The 26,907-nt window shown below is 39.4% G+C and overlaps 1 protein-coding gene across 4 annotated transcripts in view; it reads right to left on the bottom strand.

The window, feature by feature from the left end:
- arhgef9a (Cdc42 guanine nucleotide exchange factor (GEF) 9a) overlaps nt 1-24,653 on the bottom strand; it is a 65,683-nt gene extending 41,030 nt beyond the window's left edge. The window contains exons 1-3 of one of the 4 annotated variants that reach the window (XM_020047837.3): nt 24,378-24,653; nt 9,262-9,441; nt 3,550-3,639 (exon numbers count right to left, since the gene is read on the bottom strand). In XM_020047837.3, coding sequence (XP_019903396.1) covers nt 3,550-3,639; nt 9,262-9,387 — 216 coding nt within the window. In that variant the 5' untranslated portion in view covers nt 9,388-9,441; nt 24,378-24,653. Of the gene's footprint in view, nt 1-3,549; nt 3,640-9,261; nt 9,442-23,977; nt 24,089-24,377 lie in introns of those variants that run through there. The other 3 variants (XM_010902034.4, XM_010902033.4, XM_010902035.4) reach the window with 3 other exon arrangements.
- Nucleotides 24,654-26,907: the final 2,254 nt, after the last annotated feature.

Genomic DNA, 26,907 nt, shown 5'->3' with positions numbered 1-26,907 from the left:
GACATTTATTTATTCTCTTAATATCTCACCCGGCACAGCCAGAAGAGGACTGGTCACCCCTCTGAGCCTGGGTCCTCTCTAGGTTTCTTCCTAAAATTCGACCTTCTTAGGGAGTTTTTCCTAGCCACTGAAATTCAACACTACTGTTGTTTGCTCCTTGGGGTTTAAGGCCGGGTGTCTCTGTAAGGCACTTTGTGACAACTGCTGTTGTAAAAAGGGCTTTATAAATACATTTGATTGATTGATTGGTGGAACGGGAGCTTCGTGCCCTGGATGTGCATCCTACAAATCTCCATCAACTGCAAGATGCTATCCTATCAATATGGGCCAACATTTCTAAAGAATGCTTTCAGCACCTTGTTAAATCAATGCCACGTAGAATTAAGGCAGTTCTGAAGGCGATAGGGGGTCAAACACAGTATTAGTATGGTGTTCCTAATAAACCTTTAGGTGAGTGTATATCACCAATTTAAAAAAACTCACCAAATTGAGAAGAGCCAAGTTAATTATTATTATTATTGGCAAATGTCCCTCAGCCAGAAAGTTTATACTTCTAAAAGCCATAGAAATTGCCAAGGTATTTGAGGACGAGAATGACTTTGAGAACTTGTGCAAGCACTTCATCTCAACGAAGAACATAATATATTAACATGCACATTTTAATCACAGAACCCAATGGGAGGGTGAGTCCACTGAAGCTTTCATAAGAGGACTCTATGAACTGTCAAAAGACAGAGGGATGAATCACTCTCACAAAGATTTCAAAAGAAAGTGAATCTAATGCACTAGAGCAACTGAAATGGCTCGTAACAATGTGCTAATAAGAGCAGAACACTGCGCAGTTGAGTGATCAGCAAGTGGTAAAGGTTAAAATAGGAACCTTCAAATATAAAAAGCCACAGGGAAATTATGATAACAGGAGATCCACCAGATGCAATAAAGAACAGTCAGGAGTACAGACCAGCTTAAAATGCTGAATGTCAGAAATGTAAGAGAATGAAGAATTTCAAAATGATTTGCCATACAAAAGTAATTTACAAAGTGACAACCGCTACAGACACAGAGATGGAAACAGTGTTTGTTGGATCAGTTTGGATCAATTAAACATGCCTGAGTTCAAGATTTAATCACCTTTCGCTTTAGTTGTCATATGTCCTTACATTTTAGCATGTGTGGCCATCTTAGATTTCTGGGTCAAAATTATGTAGTAAGATCAAACTATTGTCTGGTTCAGAATCTTTGTGGTCGACTTTCCCGAAAAAGTGTCTTTGTACATGATTATAGGTGCTCTGGTTCAAAACAAACATTTTCAAGATGGTGCCAGTGGACATCTTTGATTTTGGACTCCGTCAAAAAATGCTGGGATATTTAGGAGGGACATGGCGGCTACATCTTTGATTAAAGGTCAATAGAAGTCAAATCAATCGTCAAACCTTACTAGCCAATGATTGGTCATGGAATTGAGGTTCTGGGCCTAACTATTACTTTCCTTTTTTAACAGTATCATGTTTTTTAAGCAATTGTATCATGTATTTTTAGTAATGAACTTTACACCAAATCTTCATAAATTCCAATTCAGGATGGATGAGCAGAATGCTCCTTTGGACATCAGCCCTAAAACGAATGTTCAAAACAGAATTGTGATGAAACGTTCAATCCATGAATAAATACTAGTACACTAAGTTTTGTACACTAACATTCTGCATTTGCTCACCTCAAAAATCTATATCAGGAGCCTTAAGAGTAACAGAAGGACACTACCTTAGGTACATTTTTGTGATATTGCCATATGTAAAATATTTAGAGACTTCAATTTTTTTTATCTTATGTAAGTATACAGGCTGAAGCGGTTTCTGTTGGACACAGATTAGTGCAAGGTGAAGGGAAGGTGTATCTGTTGGACAAGGATTAGGGTAATAAATCAGGCACTGGTTAACAGATCCACACACACAAAGGAAATAAAAAATCTAAAACAATGAAAAAATGTATATGCTGTCGTAGTATTCATTGTTTGATTAGAATCTGATACCTAGTTATGGGAGTTGCAGGAGTTGTGAGCACATTTGTGCATTGTTTGCTTGAAGGCATTTCAAGGAATGAACTGTCACTTTCTGTAATCCTCAAAGGGAACTAATTTTAGAAATCTTGCCAGAGGACACAGGGAAGGTAGCTGACTCCTAATACACATCTACATAATCATAATGGTTTTCAGGAAAAATGCAGATTACTAACACTAACACATGATGCAACTGTGTTGTTAATGGGCACATCTTACCCTGTAGGATATGTGGGAACTGCAGTTATGTCCCCATATACTAATAACTTCTTGACACCCCCAGAAAACTCCACTGATTAAGATGTGATGAGATCACTTGGTCGATTTGGTCAAATAAAAAAAGAAGTATTTACTCCAAAGAGTTTTGTTGTCACCATGTCTAGCTGATGATTTTACAAATATAGGTAGTTTATTTACATTGATGGTGGTCACTAAAAAAATGAAAACAGCCAATAGCCAAGTTGGTGGTAAAGCTATTGTTCCTCATCTATTACATAACTAACAGCACTTTGAAAGACTGCAAATGAGGAAGAGAGATATAAAACACCTCTGGAATATGAACATCTATGTTACAAACATTAAACCCTGCCTTATCAAACATAGAGTCTAATATGCATGTCTTCATATGGACGTCAGATATGGAGTGTGCTTTAAGCAATATATTCCAGACATCTGGTCTCACTGCTTGATAATACTCTGTGTACACAGTGTTCCTCAGCTGGGGTATCCACTGGTTTTTATATAGAGCCACTCTCTCTGTTTACTTGGACCAGTGGACAAAACCCGTACGTTATATTTATAGGATGGGTGCAAGAATCCAGAAATGCTCTTAAGATTTTAGAAATTGTTACTGGAAATAACTTCCAACATGCTACAGTCACCCAATCCAGTTACATAAAATAACCATTAAATAGGCTTTTATTTGAGCCACTTATCAAACACTGTTATTTTTATCCACCTCTTATATATGCCCTGACATCCATTAAAATGTTGGTTCTTTATGTTTTATTATTTAGATCTTGGAAGAATCGGTGCCTCAGCGCTCACATTTTTTTTTATTACAAAGCAGATTGTGAGAAACAGAGATTTGAGAGGACAATCTGAGAATGAGGCGGAGAGAGTGGAATGCAATGTAAAGGCCACTATTCACTTTCAAGGCCAACTTAGGCTTTGGTTTGATAAACTGATTAGAAGATTAACATATTTGTAAATAAATATTATTTTGTAATTTAGGTAGAATATATGTAGATTTTAGATGAAAGCATTTAATCATTTTATATTGAGAAATAATTATTATCTACAGTAAATTTGTTTGAAATACCATAGTTTCACCATATAGCCATTAAAAAGCCTGACACGTGAAGTGTGATGTCTGCCAATGAAAAACCGTACTCTCATAGTGACATGATGTTAGTAATGGTCTGGTCCAATGTGCAGATGCTAGTAGAAACAGTTGCTTTGAAATATATAGTTGCTGAAACTATCAAACGCACCTTGGTAGATGTGTTTTGGAACCTTGGAGCTGCTATTGGGTTGATATAGAAAACCTGTTTTGTGTGAGGTTGAGGTGGCTGGGGTTCAACCTTTGGAAAGAAAAACATGACATACCTAGTTCAGACTCATTTTAACAGTTAGCAAATGAAGAAGGCCAGTAGTGATAACCCTCCAAAGTATTTACTTCTCTGGGCAATACACAGTTTAAACAATGGGTCTGAAATGACTAGCTACTAGCTTTTTCCAAAGGCCAACCTGTTGTAATTAGCCACAACGCTGGAGCCAAGATAATTACATTAGGTGTAAATAATTTAGCATACAATTCATACTTCTTTGTAGTGGCCCCTGTAGGAAATGAACACACAACCGTGGAGCTACAAGTGCAATGCTCCACCAACTAAGCTAAACATGTAAAATGGTAGCAAATCAACCTATTATACATTTAAACTATATCTGCATTTGCCACCATCCAATCACATATGCATTTAAGTTAATTACATTGCATTAGTTCTTACATTGCTCAAGATAGGTGGTACAACAACATAACACAATAAAAGAAATTACATTTTTTAATGAAATTAAGTTAAGTGGATTAGCTATCAGTAGATCCAGTGCTAGGAAAAATATATCAGAGATATATAAGAGGGAGACTGGCAAACCATCCAACTGCTTGGTTTAATTAGAAACCCGTGGCCTAAGTGGTCAGACGCAAATATATTTTCATGAAGCTTCATTGATAAGGCTACTCATGTCATTCAAAATTCAAAAAATATTTTCACGTAGATGACAGCGATCAATGTAAAAAAAAATCTCACTGACACAGTCCGGCCATTCGGCCTAAAGGCTACTGGCCCAAAATAAATTGCTACAGGCCCAGACTGTGTTGTCTTTAAATTGATTGGGGCCATCTAGGGCATATATTATGGATGTTGGTATGTCATAGCATATGCTTTTCATAGGCACACTTTGTTACTATGATTATGCAAAAGCTGAGTAGTATAATTTGTAAGTAATAATTGTATTGTTTATCATTATGACATTATTTTCAAACAATTTATAATTTATATTAAAAAATGTCAGGCACCTGACCACACTGGTAATAGACAGTGTGTTGTTTTACTTGTGAGGCACAGGTGAGTAAGAACACATTACTTATCTACTTCTTTATTTTACTGGCCTGCATCTGGTCAGTCTCAGTCAAGGGAGGGAGAGAGAGAACAACCTCTGACCATCCCTCAACTCTCTGTCACTTCTTTGAGATTGGCAAAAATAAGGGGACACGGATGAGAAACACAATGTACTGCCTTATTTCTGGGGCTTGGATATAATAATAATGATACTACTGAAACAAATTATGACTTATTAAAAAACATACAGGCTATTGGTATTAACAAGGCAAGCCTTTCAAGAAATTTTGCGAAAGCTGCAGTTTTGGATGGAGAAATACATTATATACTGTAGCTTATATAGAAGTTCAGCCGTTAAATAACTACAAATAACTGCTGTATTCCATGTCGAGCTATCTCTATTCATGTTTTTATACATGTAGAATCTCAGTATCAACTATCCCATAAACTTGATGCAGAAGACATGCAGAAGACATGATTATCTATAAATCCTCACTGCCTGACTTTCGAAAGGATGTGCTATTAGCATGCAAACCTTTATTAACACAGACAGTCATCGCTAGCATTCACTGTTTGAAGTTGAAGTAAGTTTTCAGTATTATCAAGTTGATTAGTGACTATGACATATACAGTATCTCACAAAAGTGAGTACACCCCTCACATTTTTGCAAATATTTGATTATATCTTTTCATGTGACAACACTGAAGAAATGACACTTTACTACAATGTGAAGTAGAGAGTGTACAGCTTGTATTACAGTGTACATTTGATGTCCCCTCAAAATAACACAACACACAGCCATTAATGTCTAAACCGCCGGCAACAAAAGTGAGTACACCCCTAAGTGAAAATGTCCAAATTGGGCCCAAAGTGTCAATATTTTGTGTGGCCACCATTCTTTTCCAGCACTGCTTTAAGCCTTTTGGGCATGGAGTTCACCAGAGCTTCATAGGTTGATACTTGAGTCCTCGCGGAGCTGGTGGATGTTTGAGACCTTGCACTCCTCCACCTTCTATTTGAGGATGCCACACAGATGCTCAATAGGGTTTAGGTCTGGAGAAATGCTTGGCCAGTCCATCACCTTTACCCTAAGCTTCAATAGCAAGGCAGTGGTTGTCTTGGAGGTGTGTTTGTGGTCGTTATCATGTTGGAATACTGCCCTGCGGCCCAGTCTCCGAAGGGAGGGGATCATGTTCTGCTTCAGTATGTCACAGTACATGTTGGCATTCATGGTTCCCTCAATGAACTGTAGCTCCCGAGTGCCGGCAGCACTCATGCAGCTCTAGACCATGACACTCCCACCACAATGCTTGACTGTAGACAAGACACACTTGTCTTTGTACTCCTCACCTGGTTGCTGCCACACACGCTTGACACCATTTGAACCATCTGAACTTCCAGTGACCAGTATGAGGGAGTGTGAGAGCGATAACACCAAATTTAACACACCTGAGACATTGTAACACTAACGAGTCACATGACACTGGGGAGGGAAAATGGCTAATGGAGGAGTGCAAGAGGACTCCAGTGGCAGCCTGTGAATCTCTGGTGAACTCCATGCCCAAGAGGGTTAAGGCAGTGCTGGAAAATAATGGTGACCAAACAAAATATTGAAACTTTCACTTAGGGGTGTACTCACTTTTGTTGCCAGCTGTTTAGACATTAATGGCTGTGTGTTGTGTTATTTTGAGGGAAAAGCAAATTTACACTGTTATAAAAGATGTACACTCACTACTTTACATTGTAGCAAAGTTTCATTTTTGTGTTATTACATGAAAAGATATAATCAAATATTTACAAAAATGCAAGGGGTGTACTCAATTTTATACACATGCACTACCGTTCAAAATGTTGGGGTCACTTACAAATGTCCTAGTTTCTGAAAGAAAAGGTCAATTTGTCCATTAAAATAACATCAAATTAATCAGAAATACAGTGTAGACATTGTTAATGTTGTAAATGACTATTGTAGCAGAAATCAGTTGATTTTTTAATGGGATATCTACATAGGAGTACAGAGGCCCATCATCAGCAACCGTCAGTCCTATGTTTCAATGAGGCCCATCATCAGCAACCGTCAGTCCTGTGTTCCAATGGTACGTTGTGTTTGATAATCCAAGTATATCATTTTAAAAGGCTAATTGATCATTAAAAAAACCCTAACCACTGCTGAAAACTGTTGTGCTGATTAAAGAAGCAATAAATCTGGCATTCTTTAGACTAGTTCAGTATCTTCAACATCAGCATATGTGGGTTCGATTACAGGCTCAAAATGGCCAGAAATAAAGAACTTTCTTCTGAAACTTGTCAGTCTACTCTTGTTCTAAGAAATGAAGGGTATTCCATGAGAGAAACTGAAGATCTGGGTACAACAATGTGTATTAATCCCTTGACAGAACTGCGCAAACTGGCTCTAAGCAGAATAGAAAGAGGAGTGGGAGGCCCCGCTGCACAACTGAGCAAGAGAACAAATACATTAGAGTGTCTAGTCTAAGAAGCAGGTGCCTCACAACTCCATTAAATAGTACCTGCAAAACACCTGTCCCAACAGTGAAGAGGCGAAGAGGATGCTGGAGTCATCTTTGCAGAATTTTTGTAATTCAGCAACTTTGGAGGTTTTTGTGCATGAACTGCTTGTTTAAGGTCCAACCACAGCATCTCAATGGGCTTCATGTCAGGACAATGACACTCCAAAACCTTAATTTTGTATATTTTGTGCCCTTCTGAGGTGGACTTATTCTTGTGTTTGGGATCATTGTTCTGCTGCAGAACCATATTACACTTCAGGTCACGGACTGATGACCGGACATTCTCCTTCAGTATTTTCTTGTAGAGAGCAGAATTCATGGTTGCTTCAATGAAAGTCATCCAGGCCCTGAAGTAGCAAAGCAACTCCACACCATTACATTAAAACCACAATTTTTGACTTTTGGGATCATGATCTTATTGTGAAATACTGATTTTGCTTTAGCAGTACCTGCGTCTTCCAAAAGGTTCAACTTTTAAAGTGTATGTCCAAAGAACAATGTTCATCTTAGATAGCAGTGGTTTGGGCCTTGCAATTCTCCCATTAATTACATTTTTACCCAGTCTCTTTGTTAATGTCCAATCATGAACATTGACCTTGGCTGAGGCTAGAGAGGCCTGCAGTTCCTTAGATATTGCCCGGGGTGTTTTTTTGTGACTTCTTGAATGTGTCGTCACTGTGCACTTGGAGGAATTTTGGTAGCCAGGCCACTCTTGGGAAGAATAACCACTGTTCCACATTTTCTCCATTTGGAGATAATGGCTCTCATGATGGTTTGCTAGTCACAGCACCTTAAAAACGACTTTGTAACACTTTCCAAATTGATGTTGAGACCTTGTAGACTATGTCACATTGATGATGAGGTTCTATATAAGTCATGATTAGATTGAACAGGGCTGGCAATATGGTAAATGGCATGATTAAGTAAAAAAGGGGGCAATCACTTTCTCACATAAGGCCAGATGTTGTTGGACAATTTTTTCCTTCAAAACATACAGTTATAATTTTGTGTTTACTCAGGTTCTCTTCATCTTATATAACATTTTGTATGAAGATCTGCAACCATTCATTGTGACAAATAATGCAATAATACAGCAAATGAGGAAGAGAGCAAATACTTGTCTATGGCACTGTATTTTACAATATGCTATTATTATTATTATTATTGCCTCTGGCAGTGAGTTTGTGCAGAAAGCTGAAGAAAGCCATAGGCCAGGCTCCTTATAAAATTGATTTACAAGATGATGAAATATATGTTTTCAAGCTGATGACTTAAGTTCCCTTCTCCACACAATACATCAGTGAATCAATTAAGTCAACATGTCGAAGGACAAGTGATCACCCCACAGGGTATTCAAACTGAGCTTGGAGCTAATTATCCTGACACACCGCTTTCATTGATATAGTTCATTTTACTATCAGAACATGCCAGTAGTGAAGATGCTTAATTTATTGCTTATCAACTACTTGGACACTTTTCATTGGCTAATAAGGATTTAGTCAACTACTTGGACACTTTTCATTGGCTAATAAGGATTTAGTTAACAGATATAAGTATCTGCTCAGGTGTTCAGTATCTGCTCAACTACTTGAACACTTTTCATTGGCTAATAAGGATTTAGTTAACAGATATAATTATCTGCTCAGCTGGCCAGCCCCTATCATCATGGGTAATTCTAACAGGTTGGTCTATAAGAAAAACTAGCAGCTAGCCATTTCAAAACAGTTTCCAGCAATGGTTTGAGCAAATGTTCACAAGCATGGCCATGGCCCCCTCAATTGTCAGACGAGGTCTTCTTGTTTTCACAGTATTTCAATTAAATCTCTAATTTTCTGTGAGTTGGTATAATCATAGTTTGAGCTTAATCATTGTAAATCAAAATTATCATCAACCATCCCTAAAATATCTACCTTACAAAACAGGGCAGTTATTAATTTGTAAATTTAAATGATACATGGCGAAATATAACAAATTGCTTCATTTAGAATAGGTACTGGTTGAGAGGCAAGACACAGTGCTGCAGAATAGAACAAAATAATTGAAGGCTCCACTCACCCTCACAAAGCTGGCTGGGAACCATCCTTCTTCATCATCAATCTGTCCCCACCACCAGTCCTTATTTGATGCATCGAGGACCTTGATGACATCCCCTGCCTTAAATGCCAACTCCCTGTCGGCCATGGTGACATGATCCCATATTGCCTCAGCACTGACGATGGATCCTCCACTGATCAACTGTGGGAAAAGGATGGAGAAAAAATGAGTTGAGACAGGGAAGAAAAGAGGACAGAAGTATGAGGCAGAAGTCAAATAGGAAGAAAGGTAAAAAGGGATGCTGGGGCGAGGGTAGAAGAGATAGGGAAGGAAGGGTGTGACAGGAGAGTCGTGAGGAACAAAGAAAGGAGAGTGAGGACAGGATAGCACTTACATGTGTGGATGGCAACAGCTGAGTTCTGAAACAACTGACCAAACAACTTATTTATTGGATTTGTTTCATTACATATTTCCAATATTACAGTGTTTTTTTTGGATTTGGAGAGCTTAACCTAAGGCAAGGCTTTAAAATCCATTCTAAAAAGTGTTAAACAATGGTGGACACGGACAGATTAAGAAATCATATAGCTGAGGGTTTGTTAAAAATAAAAATATTATAATAAAGCTATAATAACTACTGACTACACTTGACCATTACAGTAACTGCAAGAATACATTTTCCTGTCGAGTCACGGGAACTTAGCCTAGAACCCTGGCATTGTAAGCACCATGCTCAACCAACTGTGCTACAGTACTCAGGATCCCCAGTCTCATTGGTAGGCACTGGTAGGGTTTGAGTGATGATACTGTCACACTTTTTGATGCTGACCGGGGCATCGGTCAGAAATATTTACACATCCTGTAGGAGGGAGACCCAAAGACAGGAATTTCCCAATCTGGAGATTGTCACACAGTATATTTTATAACATCTGATTAAAACTGTATCAACATATTGAGTGTACTGTAATGTTTTTATAGCCGCTTGGTCTTTTATGATTTCCCATAAAGGGATAAATAGTTTCTTGTATTCGATTTAATTTGTATGGCTTATGAATAAATCTTCCTGAAATGTCTGGCAAATAAAAGAGGGAGCAATACAATGCCATATTTATTACAATCAATTTGCTTGGGCCACTTGTAAAGGTTCTGTTCTTAAGGGGCTAAAACTTGGGCAATCCACAATGTTAGATAGTGTCAATATGCCAAATCTGAGCAGCTTGACCAAAACAAAAAATGGTTATCTAAAAATCTAAAGACGTTATTGTCCAAATTTAGAAAGACAATGGTCAAATGTTGTTGAAAATAGGAGAAATGTGGGAGTAGCTTGGTAGCTCGCATCAGGGACCTGAGAAATGCATGTCACTCAACATAAGATGGTGCAACAAAGACGTCTCATTACTGCTAACTAGGTTATTCCCCCTTGTTAGTCCTGGATTAGTTGTTTCTTTTGCGGGTGGGTGTTAGACCTGCATTTAAAAAATTTATATGTATACTTCAGTTGAATTGCAGTCTGATATTTTTGTTTTCTGAAATTATAGCATAGTAATTTGATATGATTTTAGTGTGGTTTATTGAATTATAACCAACAAGACAACATGCTAGTAGTCCAGTTAAACAAGTCATTACCTGTGGATGGCATAAATACAGAAGCAATTGGGATACAGAAACTGACACCTGTGTGTGCCAATTCACATCGGCCACCATGACCAAGGCAAGCAACACCCTTATTATGGCTATTTAAAGACCTGAAAAGAGCTAATATTTTTATTATTATATTTCAATTGTTCTTAATTCACTTTCATTGCTTGTCCTTTGTTTTAAAATCAAATGAGATGCTGGGTATCCACTATTGTGGCACCCAATCCGGTCCGTCGACCATGAATGGTTGCCCGCAGCTTTAGGATTCAATGGAATTCCAGCTTCGGCGTGGGACTCCTACTGCTGTGGATCCGGGAGTATGAAGAGCACCACTGAGTTCCTGCTCTGCCCAACTGCCTGGTCGACTAGTCCGGAGCTGCATCCCTGTTGCCTACGTAGCCCTCCGTCTACGGCTCTGTTGGCTTTGGCGAAGCTCCGGGTTTGGAGGCTGCCACTTTCATCCCTGTCTAACGTTGTTTGTTTTCTTGTCTTGTTTTAAGTTTTATTACATCTTATTTCTTTCTATTAAAAGTCCTCAGTTTTCCCCAGGTTTCTTGCACCATTTCAATTATTTGTATGACCTTATTAAGACCTAAACAAATATAATTTAAGACCCAAAACATTTCTAAACTATTTCTTTGATAGAAAAGAGACAATTTATTGAGTCCTACTTTAGTCTAAGTTCTTGTAACAGTGTTACAACACAATACAGGTTGCACTGCATTGCCATCAGCGCTGCGTCAACCTGACATTTTACCTGCTACACAGAGCAAGTTTTTTTGAAAGGGCAAATGAAGAATGTTATTTTTATATAATGGATAAGTAAAATATCTTAAGTTATTCACAATTATTATGTTGCTCCTTTGTGGTAATGTCTGTATTAGGGGTGAATTGGGACATACAAAAACTTTTCCACTTCCAGTTGTTTGCCGTCCATCATCCAACTTTTACCATAGCAAGGTTGTTGGATCAGATTACCTGTGGCATGTTCCAAAAAAATGTCAGTCCAGAAAATAGGCTGACGAAAGTAATGCCAGAAGAGGTGAAACAAACATGATGCAAATCTGTAATCTTTCCCTACATAGTAGGCCAATATGAGTTACTATTATTTGTACATACAGTCAACAGTAAATCATTTGATTGAGGCCTAGCTAGTAGTTCCAGTGACTTGCGGCAGCATATTTTTCTTAGCAAGCCTGGCTGAGTACAGATTATGATTATGTTGGACGAACTGCAACCGCCGTGTCTAACATCATAATTGGCTTGAAGTGTTGGACTGTGTTTCTTGAAACGGTACTCTCTGAAGAACAGGTTAGAGTGAGGGCAATGAAACATACTGCTCTCTTCCAACTAATGTGCTTCATAAAACTTTGTGAAGAAATATAATAACTCTGCAAAACATTTACAACAAAAATATGTTGATTGACAAACAAATAGTACACATTTTTACCGCCACCAATGTTCTTAGAGTTTTATATAGATAATTAGTCCTTTAATTTCTGTTCCTCTTCGATTTTGAAGTTAAATTGTTTAACAGAACAAGTGAATATACACTGCTCAAATAAATTAAGGGAACACTTAGATCACACATAGGGTCTTCACTGTACACTGTGTAATTTTTTGAAAGCTAAACAACGTAACAACGGTCAATAGAAACCAAAATCACCAACCGATTGAGGGGCTGGATTCAAACACACCGAAAATCTTAGTAATCAATTGAAATCACAGGCTGTTCCAACTTTTGTTAATTTAATCACAGCAACTCAAAATGTGACTCAGTAGTGTGTAGTGCCTGTATGCACTCCCGACAAAGACTGGGCATGCTCCTGATGAGACGGCGGATGGTGTCCTGGGGGATCTCCTCCCAGACCTGTGCCTACACACTCTGGGCACATGAGGCTGGGCATTGTCCTGCACCAGGAGGAACCCAGGGCCCACTGCACTAGCGTAAGTTCTGACGATGGGTCTGAGGATTTCATCCTGGTACCTAACAGCAGTCAGGGTACCGTTGGCTAGCACGTGGAGGTCTGCACGACCCTCCAAGTATATGCCTGCCCAGACCATCACTGACCCACCGCCAAACCAGTCATGCTGGATGATGTTGCAGGCAGCATAGTATTCACCACAGCGTCTCCAGTCTCTTTCACATCTGTCACATATACTCCGTGTTCAGAACCTGCTCTCATCTGTGAAGAGTATGGGGCGCTAATGGCAGACCTGCCAATGCTGGTGTTCTCTGGCGAATGCCAATTGAGCTGCACAGTGCTGGGCTGTGAGCACAGGTCCCACTAGAGGAGGATGGGTCCTCATACCACCCTCATGGAGTCTGTTTCTGCCAGCCTGCTGGAGGTCATTATGTAGGGCTGTGGTAGTGCTCCTCCTGTTCCTCCTTGCAGAAAGGAGCAGATAACGATCCCGCTGCTGAGTTGATGCCCTTCTATGGCCCTGTCCAGCTTTCCTCGTGTAACGGCCCGTCACCTGGTATCTCCTCCATGCTCTTGAGACTGTACTGGCAGACGTAGCAAACAGTCTTGCAATGGCACGTATGGATGTGCCATCCTGGAGGAGCTGGACTACATGTGCAACCTGAATGGGCTAGTGGTACCGCCTCATGCTACCAGTAGTGGAAAGGACACTAGAAAAATGCAAAACTAAAGAAGAATCAGTCAGGAAGGATACATATACAGTTTAGGTTCAGTGATTAAAGAAACACATAGTTCAGACAAAACAAGATATACAATGATTAAGAAATTACATAAAAACAGACAAAACATCACAGATCGTTGCATTGATGTCTTCCAGCGGCCTGTCTCCAGGGGGACTGAACTATCCAATATCTCAATCATTGCGCTTCAGCGTTTGGATAAACTCGTCAGTCCTTTTGTGAGATAATACATTTAATAAATGTATGCCATGTCATAGCAATTCTTGTCTGTACTTGTCTGTATTTTATATTCATCCTTGATTAATTACAGTTCCCAAAATTGTTTACTGCCCTGCATTGATGTTTTAAGGAGATAGATCAGTAGATTGTTCCATTCACACAGGGGTTATTTCCCTGATAGCATGAGAACATGCATTACCCAATGCAGTTACAGACAACACAGATTTGTTTTTAAAAAGGACTAGAGTCCCAAGTTTAAGTTTGGTCTGCAGACTATTCCATAACTAAGGAGTGTACCAGGAGATTGCAGTTATGTGGTGATTGCAAGGGCCTCAAGCGTAATCCAGGCTTGAGATCTGGGTTAATGAGTTACAGTGGGGAGAACAAGTATTTGATACACTGCCGATTTTGCAGGTTTTCCCACTTACAAAGTATGTAGAAGTATGTAAAAAATCTAGAAAATCACATCTCCAGATCCTTCAGGTTTCAGGGCTGTCACAGGGCAATATGGATTATCAGCTCCCTCCAAAGATTTTCTATTGGATTCAGGTCTGGAGACTGGCTAGGCCACTCCAGGACCTTGAGATGCTTTTTACGGAGCCACTCCTTAGTTGTCCTGGCTGTGTGTTTCGGGTCGTTGTCATGCTGGAAGACCCAGCCAGGACCCATCTTCAATGCTCTTACTGAGGGAAGGAGGCTGTTGGCCAAGATCTCGCGATACATGGCCCCATCTATCCTCCTCTCAATACGGTGCAGTCGTCCTGTCCCCTTTGCAGAAAATCATCCCCAAAGAATGATGTTTCAGCCTCCATGCCTCACGGTTGGGATGGTGTTCTTGGGGTTGTACTCATCCTTCTTCTTCCTCCAAACACAGCGAGTGGAGTTTAGATCAAAAAGCTCGATTTTTGTCTCATCAGCACATGACCTTCTCCCATTCCTCCTCTGGATCATCCAGATGGTCATTGGCAACTTCAGATGGGGACCTTGCGTCCGCTGCAGGATTTTAATCCATGACGGCATAGTGTGTTACTAATGGTTTTCTTTGAGACTGTGGTCCCATCTCTCTTCAGGTCATTGACCAGGTCCTGCCGTGTAGTTCTGGGCTGATCCCTCACCTTCCTTATGATCATTGATGCTCCACAAGGTGAGATTTTGCATGGAGCCCCAGACCGAGGGAGATTGACCGTCATCTTGAACTTCTTCCATTTTCTAATAATTGCGCCAACAGTTGTTGCCTTCTCACCAAGCTGCTTGCCTATTTTCTTGTAGCCCATCCCAGCCTTGTGCAGGTCTACAATTTTATCCCTGATGTCCTTACACAGCTCTCTCGTCTTGGCCATTGTGGAGAGGTTGGAGTCTGTTTGATTGAGTGTGTGGACAGGTGCCTTTTATACAGGTAACGAGTTCAAACAGGTGCAGTTAATACAGGTAATGAGTGGAGAACAGGAGGTCATCTTAAAGAAAAACAGGTCTGTGAGAGACGGAATTCTTACTGGTTGGTAGGTGATCAAATACTTATGTCATGCAATAAAATGCAAATTCATTATTTAAAAGTCATACAATGTGATTTTCTGGATTTTTGTTTTAGAGTCCGTCTCTCACAGTTAAAGTGTACGTATGATAAAAATGACAGACCTCTACATGTAAGTAGGAAAACCTGCAAAATTGGCAGTGTATCAAATATTTGTTCTCCCCACTGTAGCTTGTTGTTTCATTGTTTTTTCTAGAAACATATGTGTTCCCATTTCAGCAGTAGGCATTTGTTTTCCAAACAGCAAGTGTGTTTAGAAATATGGGAAATACAAGCTGACAGCCTCAACCAACCATAGAAACAGAAGCCCTAACTGGAGTTTAAATGGCAATTTACATTCACATCCAACTGCTAGTGTATCCATGAATTTAAGAATCAAATTGGTTTTACAAACTGTTATTAAAGAGGGGACATGAAGTCTTTGAGGGTGTTGTGTCCCTTTGGAAATGTAGCTATTTTTGTGCTTTTCATATACCTCTAACAGCTTTTTCCTGTAATTTAGAGGCATCATTAGTAGCCTACACATTACACAGTGCCATCCAGAATTAGTGGACTCCTTTTTAAAGATTGGCAAAAAAGCTATAAAAAACTGCATTGTTGTCCACCACAGCTTTTTCCAGAAAATGTAATGTTAGTTTCTCTACCATGACTCATTTTAGAGAATTTGAATAGGCATCCAAATCTCCTCACAACCACAGACTAGGTGTAAACACACCCCCCCAGGGCCTCAACATCTGGCTTCTTCTGCCACCATCAGCAAGTTTCCACATGCACTGCCCGATGTCACAAGGATCTGTACACAATTATTCCAAGCAGAACATTTTACATTTCGTCAATGCCTGCATACTCACTCCACAAGCCACCTACAGTACTGAGCATGTTTGGACTGCTCTGGATTAAAGGTATCGGAACAACAGTTACTATTCTGTATTCAAAGGGATGTGACTTTTTCAATGGATTGACTGATTTCCTCACGTAAACAGTAACTCAGTAAATAGTTTGAAATTGTACCATGTTGTGTTTACATTTTTTGTTCAGTGCATATGTACATGTCAATTTGAGGCCACCTCCGATGTCAAGTTTCTGGTCTTATGTTTGGAGAAATGTCTCTCGCTTGAAGTAATGAGCCTACTAAATAGATTTGCAATAATGCTGACCACATCTACAGACAAAAGGGCATCTGATATCCTCTTTGAAGCATGTGCAGTAGGATAGTCCAACACTTTCAAACTTTCAAACTTTCAAACACATGTAACAATGTCCATGCCAGCATTTGGGAGAGGTGATTATGTTGTTCTAATAAGCTGATTTAATCATGTGCAGTGCTGTGTTACAGATATTTTTATATTTCCCTTTCAAGAAGTGTGGTATCCTTGTATCAGTGATGCACATTCCAGATGTTCCCTAGAAATTAAACTAACTGCTCACACACACTTTTCCATCCCCTGACTAAAAGATGTATGTTCCGAACAGGCACTATGTCAATGGGCAAAGGAGGCTTAGGTAAATGCATGATTACAGATGAGCATTTTCATTTAATTAAAACACAATGATTTATAAGATATACAGTGATGACTTAATAATAATTACAAATACTTCACTCTGGATTTAAAATACAAAATGTAACATGTTATCCATCCTAATTTCGGCCCCCCATCACTTTGGTGGAACACTTTGTCCAAACACGGCCTTCATTGGAATCACGTGGCACATTACTCATTGTGTTAACTGGCTTAATCCAATTAACCAATTCCACAATGCCTTGGGCATGTCTAGTGAACCTCTCCAGCAACAGCTACTGTAAGCAAACTGACTCAATACTATATTGACACATTGTAATAAATAATCTTACAGTGGCTAACTAGCTAGATCACTGAAGGAACATTACATTTACACATTGTTTCTCAGTTACTGTAATGGTTGTGGCGGGTGGTGGAAGTAGGTGCAGACAGGATGGCAGTTAAAACACAGGTAGGTTTAAGGCCGACCGGCCAAAACCACACGGTCTCATCGTGACAAACAACAACCCACAACCCAAGGAAAGAAAAGAGCAACCTACAGTGGATATACAAATCTACACACGGTTGCAAGGTTGTTGTGATGTACAAGAATGAGAAAAAGAGAAATAATTTCAGAACTTTTTCTACCTTTAATGTGACCTATAACGTGAACAATTAAATTGAAAAACAAACTGACATTTTTCACCCCACAGATGTTCAATTGGATTCAGGTCTGGGCTCTGGGTGGGCCATTCCAAAACGTTAATCTTCTTCTGGTGAAGCCATGCTTTTGTGGATTTGGATGTGTGCTTTGGGTCGTTGTCATGCTGAAAGGTGAACTTCCTCTTCATCTTCAGCTTTCTAACGGACGCCTGAAGGTTTTGTGCCAAAATTGCCTGGTATTTGGAACTGTTCATAATTCCCTCCACCCTGACTAAGGCCCCGGTTCCAGCCGAAAGAAAAACAGCCCCAAAGCATGATGCAGTCTGCACCATGCTTCACTGTGGGTATGGTGTTCTTTGGGTGATGTGCAGTGTTGTTTTTGCGCCAAACATACCTTTTGGAATTATAGCCAAAAAGGTCAACCTTGGTTTCACCAGATCATAACACATTTTCCCACATTCTTTTAGGAGACTTGATGTTTGTTTTTGCAAACTTCACCCGGTCTTGGATTTTTCTTTGTAAGAAAAGGCTTCCGTTTTGCCACCCTACCCCATAGCCCATTCATACGAAGAATACAGGAGATTGTTGTCACATGTAGCACACAGCCAGTACTTGCCAGGAATTCTTGCAGTTTCTATAATGTTGCTGTAGGCCTCTTGGCAGCCTCCCTGACCAGTTTTCTTCTCGTCTTTTCATCAATTGTGGAGGGACGTCCAGTTCTTGGTAATGTCTCTGTTGTGCCATATTTTCTCCACTTGATGATGACTGTCTTCACTGTGTTCCATGGTATATCTAATGCTTTGGAAATTATTTTTTACCCTTCTCCTGACTGATATCTTTCAACAATGAGATCCCTCTGATGCTTTGGAAGCTCTCTGCGGACCATGGAGTTGCAACTAAGAAAATATCAGGAAAAGCTGAACTTTATTTGTGATTAATCAGAGTCACTTTAAATGATGGCAGGTCTGTAATGACTTCTATTTAACATGAGTTTGAATATGATTGGTTAAATCAAATGTGAAAAATACTGCTTCAAAAAGTAAATGTCGTAGCTAAGCGTAACATTTTTAACTAAAACCTCAGAACTTATATACTTATATTGTATACTTCTATTGATTTATTCCAATTATTATAGTTTTAGTCCAATTATTATAGCTACTTACAGACCTATGGTGAAGACTAAGACAGATATTGTGTAAATCCTTTTGGTAGGCATTCTTCCTTTCAAATCATTCACTATAATTTTTTCACACAGCCATAGGAACTACTCAGTGTTATCTAGCAACCAAGCTAATGTAACATTTGTTAGATAAAACTTTCAAAATAGGATAGCTAGCTAGCTACGTGGTATTTTTTCAAAATAAGAGTATTACACAAAATGTCCCCCTGGCTCCTACGCCCTTGCATTTGACGTGATCTTGGTGTTCATAAAACGTGTTTAGGGGCATTATCAACCTGGAATTTTGGAATGTCATGAGGGAACAATGGTTTTTTCACCATAGGGTGCATCTAGTCCTATAAAAGGGCCTCATATTACTAGGCCATTATACCATGTAGAGCAATCATCAAAACCAATGACTCCCAGGAGAAGGGATCATTATGGATCCCCCACTATGTTTTAATTTTGGCAGCAGCCATTGAGGGTTCAAGACATTCTTAGGCTTCCTCAAACATATGAATGTATGAAATAAGGTGAAAAATTTGTCATCAGACCATATTACCTTTTCCATTGCTCAGGGGTCTAGGTGTTGTGCTCTTTACACAAAGTTATGTATTTTTATTTAGCTGGCCTTGGAAGCAGTTTTCAAATGGCAACCCTACCAGCTAACAATGTACAGTTTTTGTTGAGACTGGGTCACAGACATGCTGATTCAATTCCGTGGTCATTTCTGGGGCTGTTAGTTGACTCATGTTGCTTTGAAAACAAATATGTCAAAGTCAAACCAAATTGTCAGACATCTTTTACAGCTGACACACTTAAAGTGCTAATTGACAATCAACCTAATGGGACCTTTAAGGCTGCTAGTTTGTTTTGAAGGGAAAGGTCTGGTACTTTACTCATAACTGGCCAATCAGAATACGTTCCATATTCAAGTTGTGTATTGATAGTCATAGTCATGATGTAATATACTGCAATGGAATCTACTCCAACTCAATTAAAGTTTCTTGATTAACATACTGAAATAAATTAACAAATTGTAGAACTATCTGATCTTGTCTTAATATATTAACTTGAACCCATTTGTGATCCACATTGTTCAAAGTTTATGCATTGCATAAATAAGAAAATGTAGCATTCACACTGATATAGGTGTTTTGTAAATTCCATTAGGCAATAAGCAATATTAAAGACTTTAAAAGAGAATCTAATTGCAAACAACATAAGCTTGGCAAACAACTGGCTTAAAGAGGCTACGTACAGCTGTGGTCATAGGTTTGCATACCCTGGCAGAAATTGTGAAATTTTGGCATTGATTTGGATAATATGACTGATCATGCAAAGAAAACTGTCTTTTATTTAAGAATAGTGATCATATGAAGCCATTTACTATCACATAGTTGTTTGGCTCCTTGTAAAATCATAATGATAACAGAAATCACCCAAATTGCCCTGATCAAAAGTTTACATACCCTTAAATGTTGTGACACACATTAAACACATTAGACACACAGGTTAAAATGGCAATTAAAGGTTAATTTCCCACACCTGTGGCTTTTTAAATTGCCATTAGTCTCTGTGTATAAATAGTCAATGAGTTTGTTAGCTCACACGTGGATGCACTGAGCAGGCAAGATACTGGGCCATGGGGAGCAGAGCTTTACAAAGATGGAAAAAGACATCCATAGCCTTGCAAATGCCAGTCAGTACTGTTCAATCACTTATTAAGAAATGGAAAATTCGGGGATCTCTTGATACCAAGCCAAGGTCAGGTAGACCAAGAAAGATTTCACCGAAAACTGCCAGAAGAATTGTTCGAGATACAAAAACCCACAGGTAACCTCAGGAGAAATACATGCTGCTCTGGAAAAAGACGCTGTGGTTGTTTCAGGAAGCACAATACAACGATACTTGAACAAAAATGAGCTGCATTGTCAAGTTGCCAGAAAGAAGCCTTTACTGTGCCAATGCCACAAAAAAGCCAGGTTACAATATTTGCATGACCTGGAGGCATTTCACCAAGACCAAGACTGGACGCTGTCATTGATGTTAAAGGGGAAAATACACAGTATTAAGAACTAAGGGTATGCAGACTTTTGAACAGGGGTCAGTAAAATTTTTTTTTTTTGCCATGTTTGTTTTATGATAGTGCCATTCTGTTATAACCTACAATTGAATATGAATCCCATAAGAAATAAAATACATGTTTTTCCTGCTCACTCATGTTTTCTTTACAAATAGTACATATATTACCAATTCTCCAACGGTATGCAAACTTTTGAGAACAACTGTATGTCTACGATAAATACAATGCAATGAAATGTAACACTGCAGCATGTGCACTGTAGGCAGAGAGCTAGGCCACTAGACCATCATATGCCACTGTGTGGAACATTTAACACGGTAAAGGGACATTTTGACTTGTTTACCGACAAGATGCTGAAGCATGTCCAGCAGTTGGCGACTTGTCAACAGCACAGAAACTAATACCAATGGTGCTGATCATATGCCCTTTTATGTCAATTATGGCCATCAACTAGCAAAGTGCCACAAGGACTATGCTTACCAGAACCCTTTGACAGCCAAGTGAAGCAGCGACAGCTACTCCAAACATTGTTTAGAGAGACTGGTTGTAATCACTGAAGTGCAATGTTGAGTTAGTAATTATAATAATTTTTAGCTAGCTTGTATTTTGTGTCTAGACATGTTTTGTTTTTTGTCTGGGAGTATAAAAAAGCACGCCAACAAAGTAAACATACAATATTATGGGTTGATGTTTAAGGGGCGGCTTAGTCTTGTCACCCTCCAGCTACTCCTTGTGGCATGTCAGTCATCTATGAGCTCAATCGTGAACAGGAAATTTGTTCATCTGAAGCGCATGTGTGCTCGTGTAAATTTCCTGGTTGAGCGCACAGTGTTATAAGAAGAACACTGGCTTTGCGAAATATGCATCAGAGGACACAGAGCTTCAAGTTTCTTGGAGTCCACGTCACCAGCACACTAACATGGTCCACACACTAAAAACAGTTGTAAAGAAAGTGAGTCAGAACCTCTTCCCCCCTTAGGAAGCTGAAACGATTTGATGTAAGGCCTTCAGATCCTAAAACAGTTATTCGGCTGCACCCTGAGAGCATCTTAACAAGCTGTATTAACACTTGGAGCCTATGACTGCACTGCCCTCACTTGCAAGGCACTGCAGAGGGTGGTGCAAACAGAGCAAAACCTCCAGTCATACAAGACCTTCATAGCAAGTGGTGTTAGAGAAAGGCTCTATAAATTGGCAATGAACCCAGACACACAAATCTTACACTATTCTCTATCCTACCTCAGGTCTGTAGCCATCAGGGCCAGCTGTTACATTATGCACAGCTTCTACCACCAGGCCATAAGATTGTTAAACAAGGTTGCAAAATGAAAGATGATCAGTGTTGATTACTGTAAAATGGCTTTTTGGCACTATCCTTTAAGTCTTGATTAATACACACAACAAGACTCTGCATACACTCCACACTCCCTCTTACTTGAACATACATGTATAATGACGCCGCACATACATACACACAAACACACACTTCACAATCATTATATAAGCTGCAACTGCTACTGTTTATTACCTATCTGCTGCTACCCACTTATATACAGTAAACATGAATACAAACCAGCCATATTACTGCACAATTTTTATTTCATTTTATTAACTTATATTTGCCTTTTTTGGAAAGGGACTCTAAGAAAGCACTTCACTGATAGTTGACACCTGGTTTAAAAAAACTGAAGGACCATTAGATTCTATTAAAAATACGAATTGCTGAAAAGGCAAGGTCAGGATCATGAACTGGAAACACAAAAAAACTATTATTACTCCAAATGTATTTCAAATGTGTAGTATACTAAAAGACTATTTACATTCATGTATTATAACTTCATTAATAATATGAAATTAGTGGGTCCATTTTAACACACTGAAATATACTTACTACTACTTAAATTGTATTTAAATACTATTTAGTGTATTCAAGTACACCGTATGTTGTTCCAAACTAATACTTCTTCTCACTTGAAAGTCAAGACCTACTCCAGGTCACAGAATTCCAACTGACATAGGCTATTACCATAATTAACATTTCTAAAAACAAAGATGTTAACAGACCACAGGTGCCCTTGCCTGAGCTCAACCTGAAATTCCAATAACCTTCTCAGTTAAACAAATTGATAGCACCCCCAAAAGAAATGCATTTGATACAGCAAGATGATTGAAAAACCATCAGCAATTCCTGACAGTAATTTAGAGTAATAATACAAACAACTAAGTAACAAGTCAACATGTCCCCTGATAAATCTGGTAAGAAAGCTCACTCTCCCCAATAACTCACATGCTCAAGAACAGAAAGGGGTATTTTTAGCTCCACATGCATCTCCATGTGAATTCATCTCTGCCTGCATTAAATATGCACATCCCTGTTTTGATATAACAACCAGCCTTTGGCTTCTTCATAATACAACTAATGAATAGCCTTGTATTTTATCCTCATACTGACCATAATGGTGTTATACTACAAGAGCAATACTATTTAATCTACTTTGAGATTCATGTGCATCACCATCTCTTTTACTAGAGAACGGAATTGTTAACAGCATTGTAAGCATCCCACATAACTGAAACAAAGTAGGCATTTGCATTAACTAGGGTGCAAAGAGACACACTTTACCTCACATATAATAGGATCTGTAGAATTGACCCGATGAAAACGCAAATCATATTATATTTTGCCGACAGTACAAAACAGAACTATGTGCCCTAACCATTTGTCATACTATTTAGGCCTACACTAAAAGCAATGTTTGATGTATCCTACAGGCTACGTCACAAACTACAAACTTAGCCTATGTGGCATTGGCACAGAGATACTGAATAGCATGGAGGAAAACAACATAAATATGTAAAACCGTCACAACTGAATATTTAAAAACAAGACAACGCTATTTCGTTTATTCTTGATTCTGTTTTTCAATAGCGATCACTAGCTGAGAGGTGACATTGTTCAGTACAAAGGCAATCATATAATATCAATATTGTAATTATATTATTATATCCAATGTAAATCGCGTTCTTTTAAATCTGCTATACTAGCTCCTGGAGATTCTGTAATATACCCACCATAGGCAACGCCTAGGCTAATCAACAGAATAGGCATTTACTGAAAAACACAGTCCCTCCTAAATCGAATTCAGGATGTTTTACATAAAATACACTGATAACGACCCAGAAAACACCGAGGTATGGAACCTTTCCTATAATTGGCTGGTGCTCCGTGACTGCCATATTATAAGCCCGCTGATGGCCGATATTAAAAAACACAAACCAGATAAGGTAAGATAGAGATACCAGCTCCATTCATATCGTGATGAGGCCATGTCGAAGCCCTGTGTGTCCTTCCATTATGAACGCGCATTCGCTCCCATGTGCACTTACTCGCCTCCACTGCACGCCGTGCGTAGGCTAGGCTACTTGAGTGCGGGCTGACATCCATACGCAAACTATGGCACAGCATCAGCAACAAAGAATAGCACAAATCATCTCATACGATGACCTCAACCATGCAAATGGTACATTTCATATCCAAGGGCATATGGCGTAAGCTCTGCAGATTGTTTTACGCCAACATTGTGTGATTGTTAATAATGGTATCGAAACCCAAGAAAAATGTCAGATAAATATCTATCTAGTTAACATAATATTGTATTCATGCTTAGAACTCTTACAGAATCACCATCCTCACCATCATCATCCTCATCATCATCAGAGTCTGCACCGTCAGTTTCCCTTCCACTCTGACACTCGTAGTCCTCTAGTGTTCCGATTTGCCGACTTCAGTCGCGTTTTGCATTAGCAGGTAGGATCTTGCATGCAATAATTTGTAATGGTAACGTAGCACACAGTGGATTGCTACTGCAGCAACTCTTCCTGCGTAGTGGTGAGCAAAAACATGGGCGGTGCTTTGTCCATAGAAGAACAAACCATAGACACGCATCGGGGGCTTATCATTTATGGCTTCTAAAATGCTTTAAAATGAGCGCACGATGCATTCTCTTGAAAATATAGTAACAATTACAGCCCTGTCATTGTCATTACAAGGACAATGTAGGACTAATCAGACGTGGTTATATTGGCCTTGGTCAGTATACAATGAAAACTAGATAAAGATATTTACTGAAGTAAATGTGGTGTGCTTGCTAGCCAGTTTTGATGTTGTAGTAGTGGTAAGGGGCGGAATGGGATAAAAATTAAGTACTGGCACCACACCAGACCACATCGCCGTGCCCCTTTAAAACAGCAGTTTCTATGGGTCCTCTGGATCTTGGTTGCCTAAATCAACCTTTTTCCTACCAGTTGTCTCTGTTGTTCTGAGTGCTCTACTGGTCTGTTTTTCTCATCTGTCCTCATCATAGCCAATCTGCAAGGTACAGTGGGGAGAACAAGTGTTTGATACACTGCCGATTTTGCAGGTTTTCCTACTTACAAAGCATGTAGAGGTCTGTCATTTTTATCATAGGTACACTTCAACTGTGAGAGACAGAATCTAAAACAAAAATCCAGAACATCACATTGTATGACTTTTAAACTATTAATTTGCATTTTATTGCATGACATAAGTATTTGAACACCTACCAACCAGTAAGAATTCCATCTCTCACAGACCTGTTAGTTTCAAACAGACTCCAAACTCTCCACAATGGCCAAGACCAGAGAGCTGTATAAGGACATCAGTGATAAAATTGTAGACCTGCACAAGGCTAGGATGGGCTACAAGAAAATAGGCAAGCAGCTTGGTGAGAAGGCAACAACTGTTGGAGCAATTATTAGAAAATGGAAGAAGTTCAAGATGACGGTCAATCTCCCTCGGTCTGGGACTCCATGCAAGATCTCACTTCGTGGAGCATCAATGATCATGAGGAAGGTGAGGGATCAGCCCAGAACTACACGGCAGGACCTGGTCAATGACCTGAAGAGAGCTGGGACCACAGTCTCAAAGAAAACCATTAGTAACACACTATGCCGTCATGGATTAAAATAATGCAGCGCACGCAAGGTCCCCTGCTCAGCCAGTGCATGTCCAGGCCCGTCTGAAGTTTGCCAATGACCATCTGGATGATCCAGAGGAGGAATGGGAGAAGGTCATGCGGTCTGATGAGACAAAAATAGAGCTTTTTGGTCTAAACTCCACTCGCCATGTTTGGAGGAAGAAGAAGTATGAGTACAACTCCAAGAACACCATCCCAACCGTGAGGCATGGAGGTGGAAACATCATTCTTTGGGGATGCTTTTCTGCAAAGGGGACAGGACGACTGCACCGTATTGAGAGGAGGATAGATGGGGTCATGTATCGCGAGATCTTGGCCAACAACCTCCTTCCCTCAGTAAGAGCATTGAAGATGGGTCCTGGCTGGGTCTTCCATCATGACAACGACCCGAAACACACAGCCAGGGCAACTAAGGAGTGGCTCCGTTAAAAAGCATCTCAAGGTCCTGGAGTGGCCTAGCCAGTCTCCAGACCTGAACCCAATAGAAAATCTTTGGAGGGAGCTGATAATCCATATTGCCCAGTGACAGCCCTGAAACCTGAAGGATCTGGAGAAGGTCTGTATGAAGGAGTGGGCCAAAATTCCTGCTGCAGTGTGTGCAAACCTGGTCAAGAACTACAGGATACATATGATCTCTGTAATTGCAAACAAAGGTTTCTGTACCAAATATTAAGTTCTGTTTTTCTGATGTATCAAATACTTATGTCATGCAATAAAGTCACTCACAGTTGAAGAGTACCTATGAAAAAAATTACAGAGTTCTACATGCTTTATAAGTGGGAAAACCATAAAAATCGGCAGTGTATCAAATACTTGTTCTCCCCACTGAAGGTCTGCAACTTGTCATTAATTAAAAAGTTACTGGTATGCAGGTAGACCCTCCTTTTCTGGACCCTTCCTATTTAAAAATATATTATTGGTTTATGTGATATCATATAGGTACATGGAGTAGGGGAGCGCAATGTTCGGATTTAATTAGGATCAAAATACAGTAAATTGCCAACAGAAAATCTTTCAGGCATGTCATATTGACAAAAACAAAGTAGCCAAATTATGTATGATATAAAAAGTACCTGTAGCATGAACAATCATTTGAAAATGTTATAATGTAAAATTCTATTCATCGGCTGAATATTTCTATAGCTGTGCTTTCAGCTCAGAGATGGGCAAAGATATATAAAAATGTCTTTTAAAATAAAATACCAAATAC

The sequence above is a fragment of the Esox lucius genome, chromosome 7 (assembly GCF_011004845.1).
Source record: "Esox lucius isolate fEsoLuc1 chromosome 7, fEsoLuc1.pri, whole genome shotgun sequence".
Lineage (NCBI taxonomy): Eukaryota > Metazoa > Chordata > Actinopteri > Esociformes > Esocidae > Esox > Esox lucius.
Note: the sequence above shows the minus strand (reverse complement) of the source record. Positions and strands in the feature narration are given on the sequence as shown.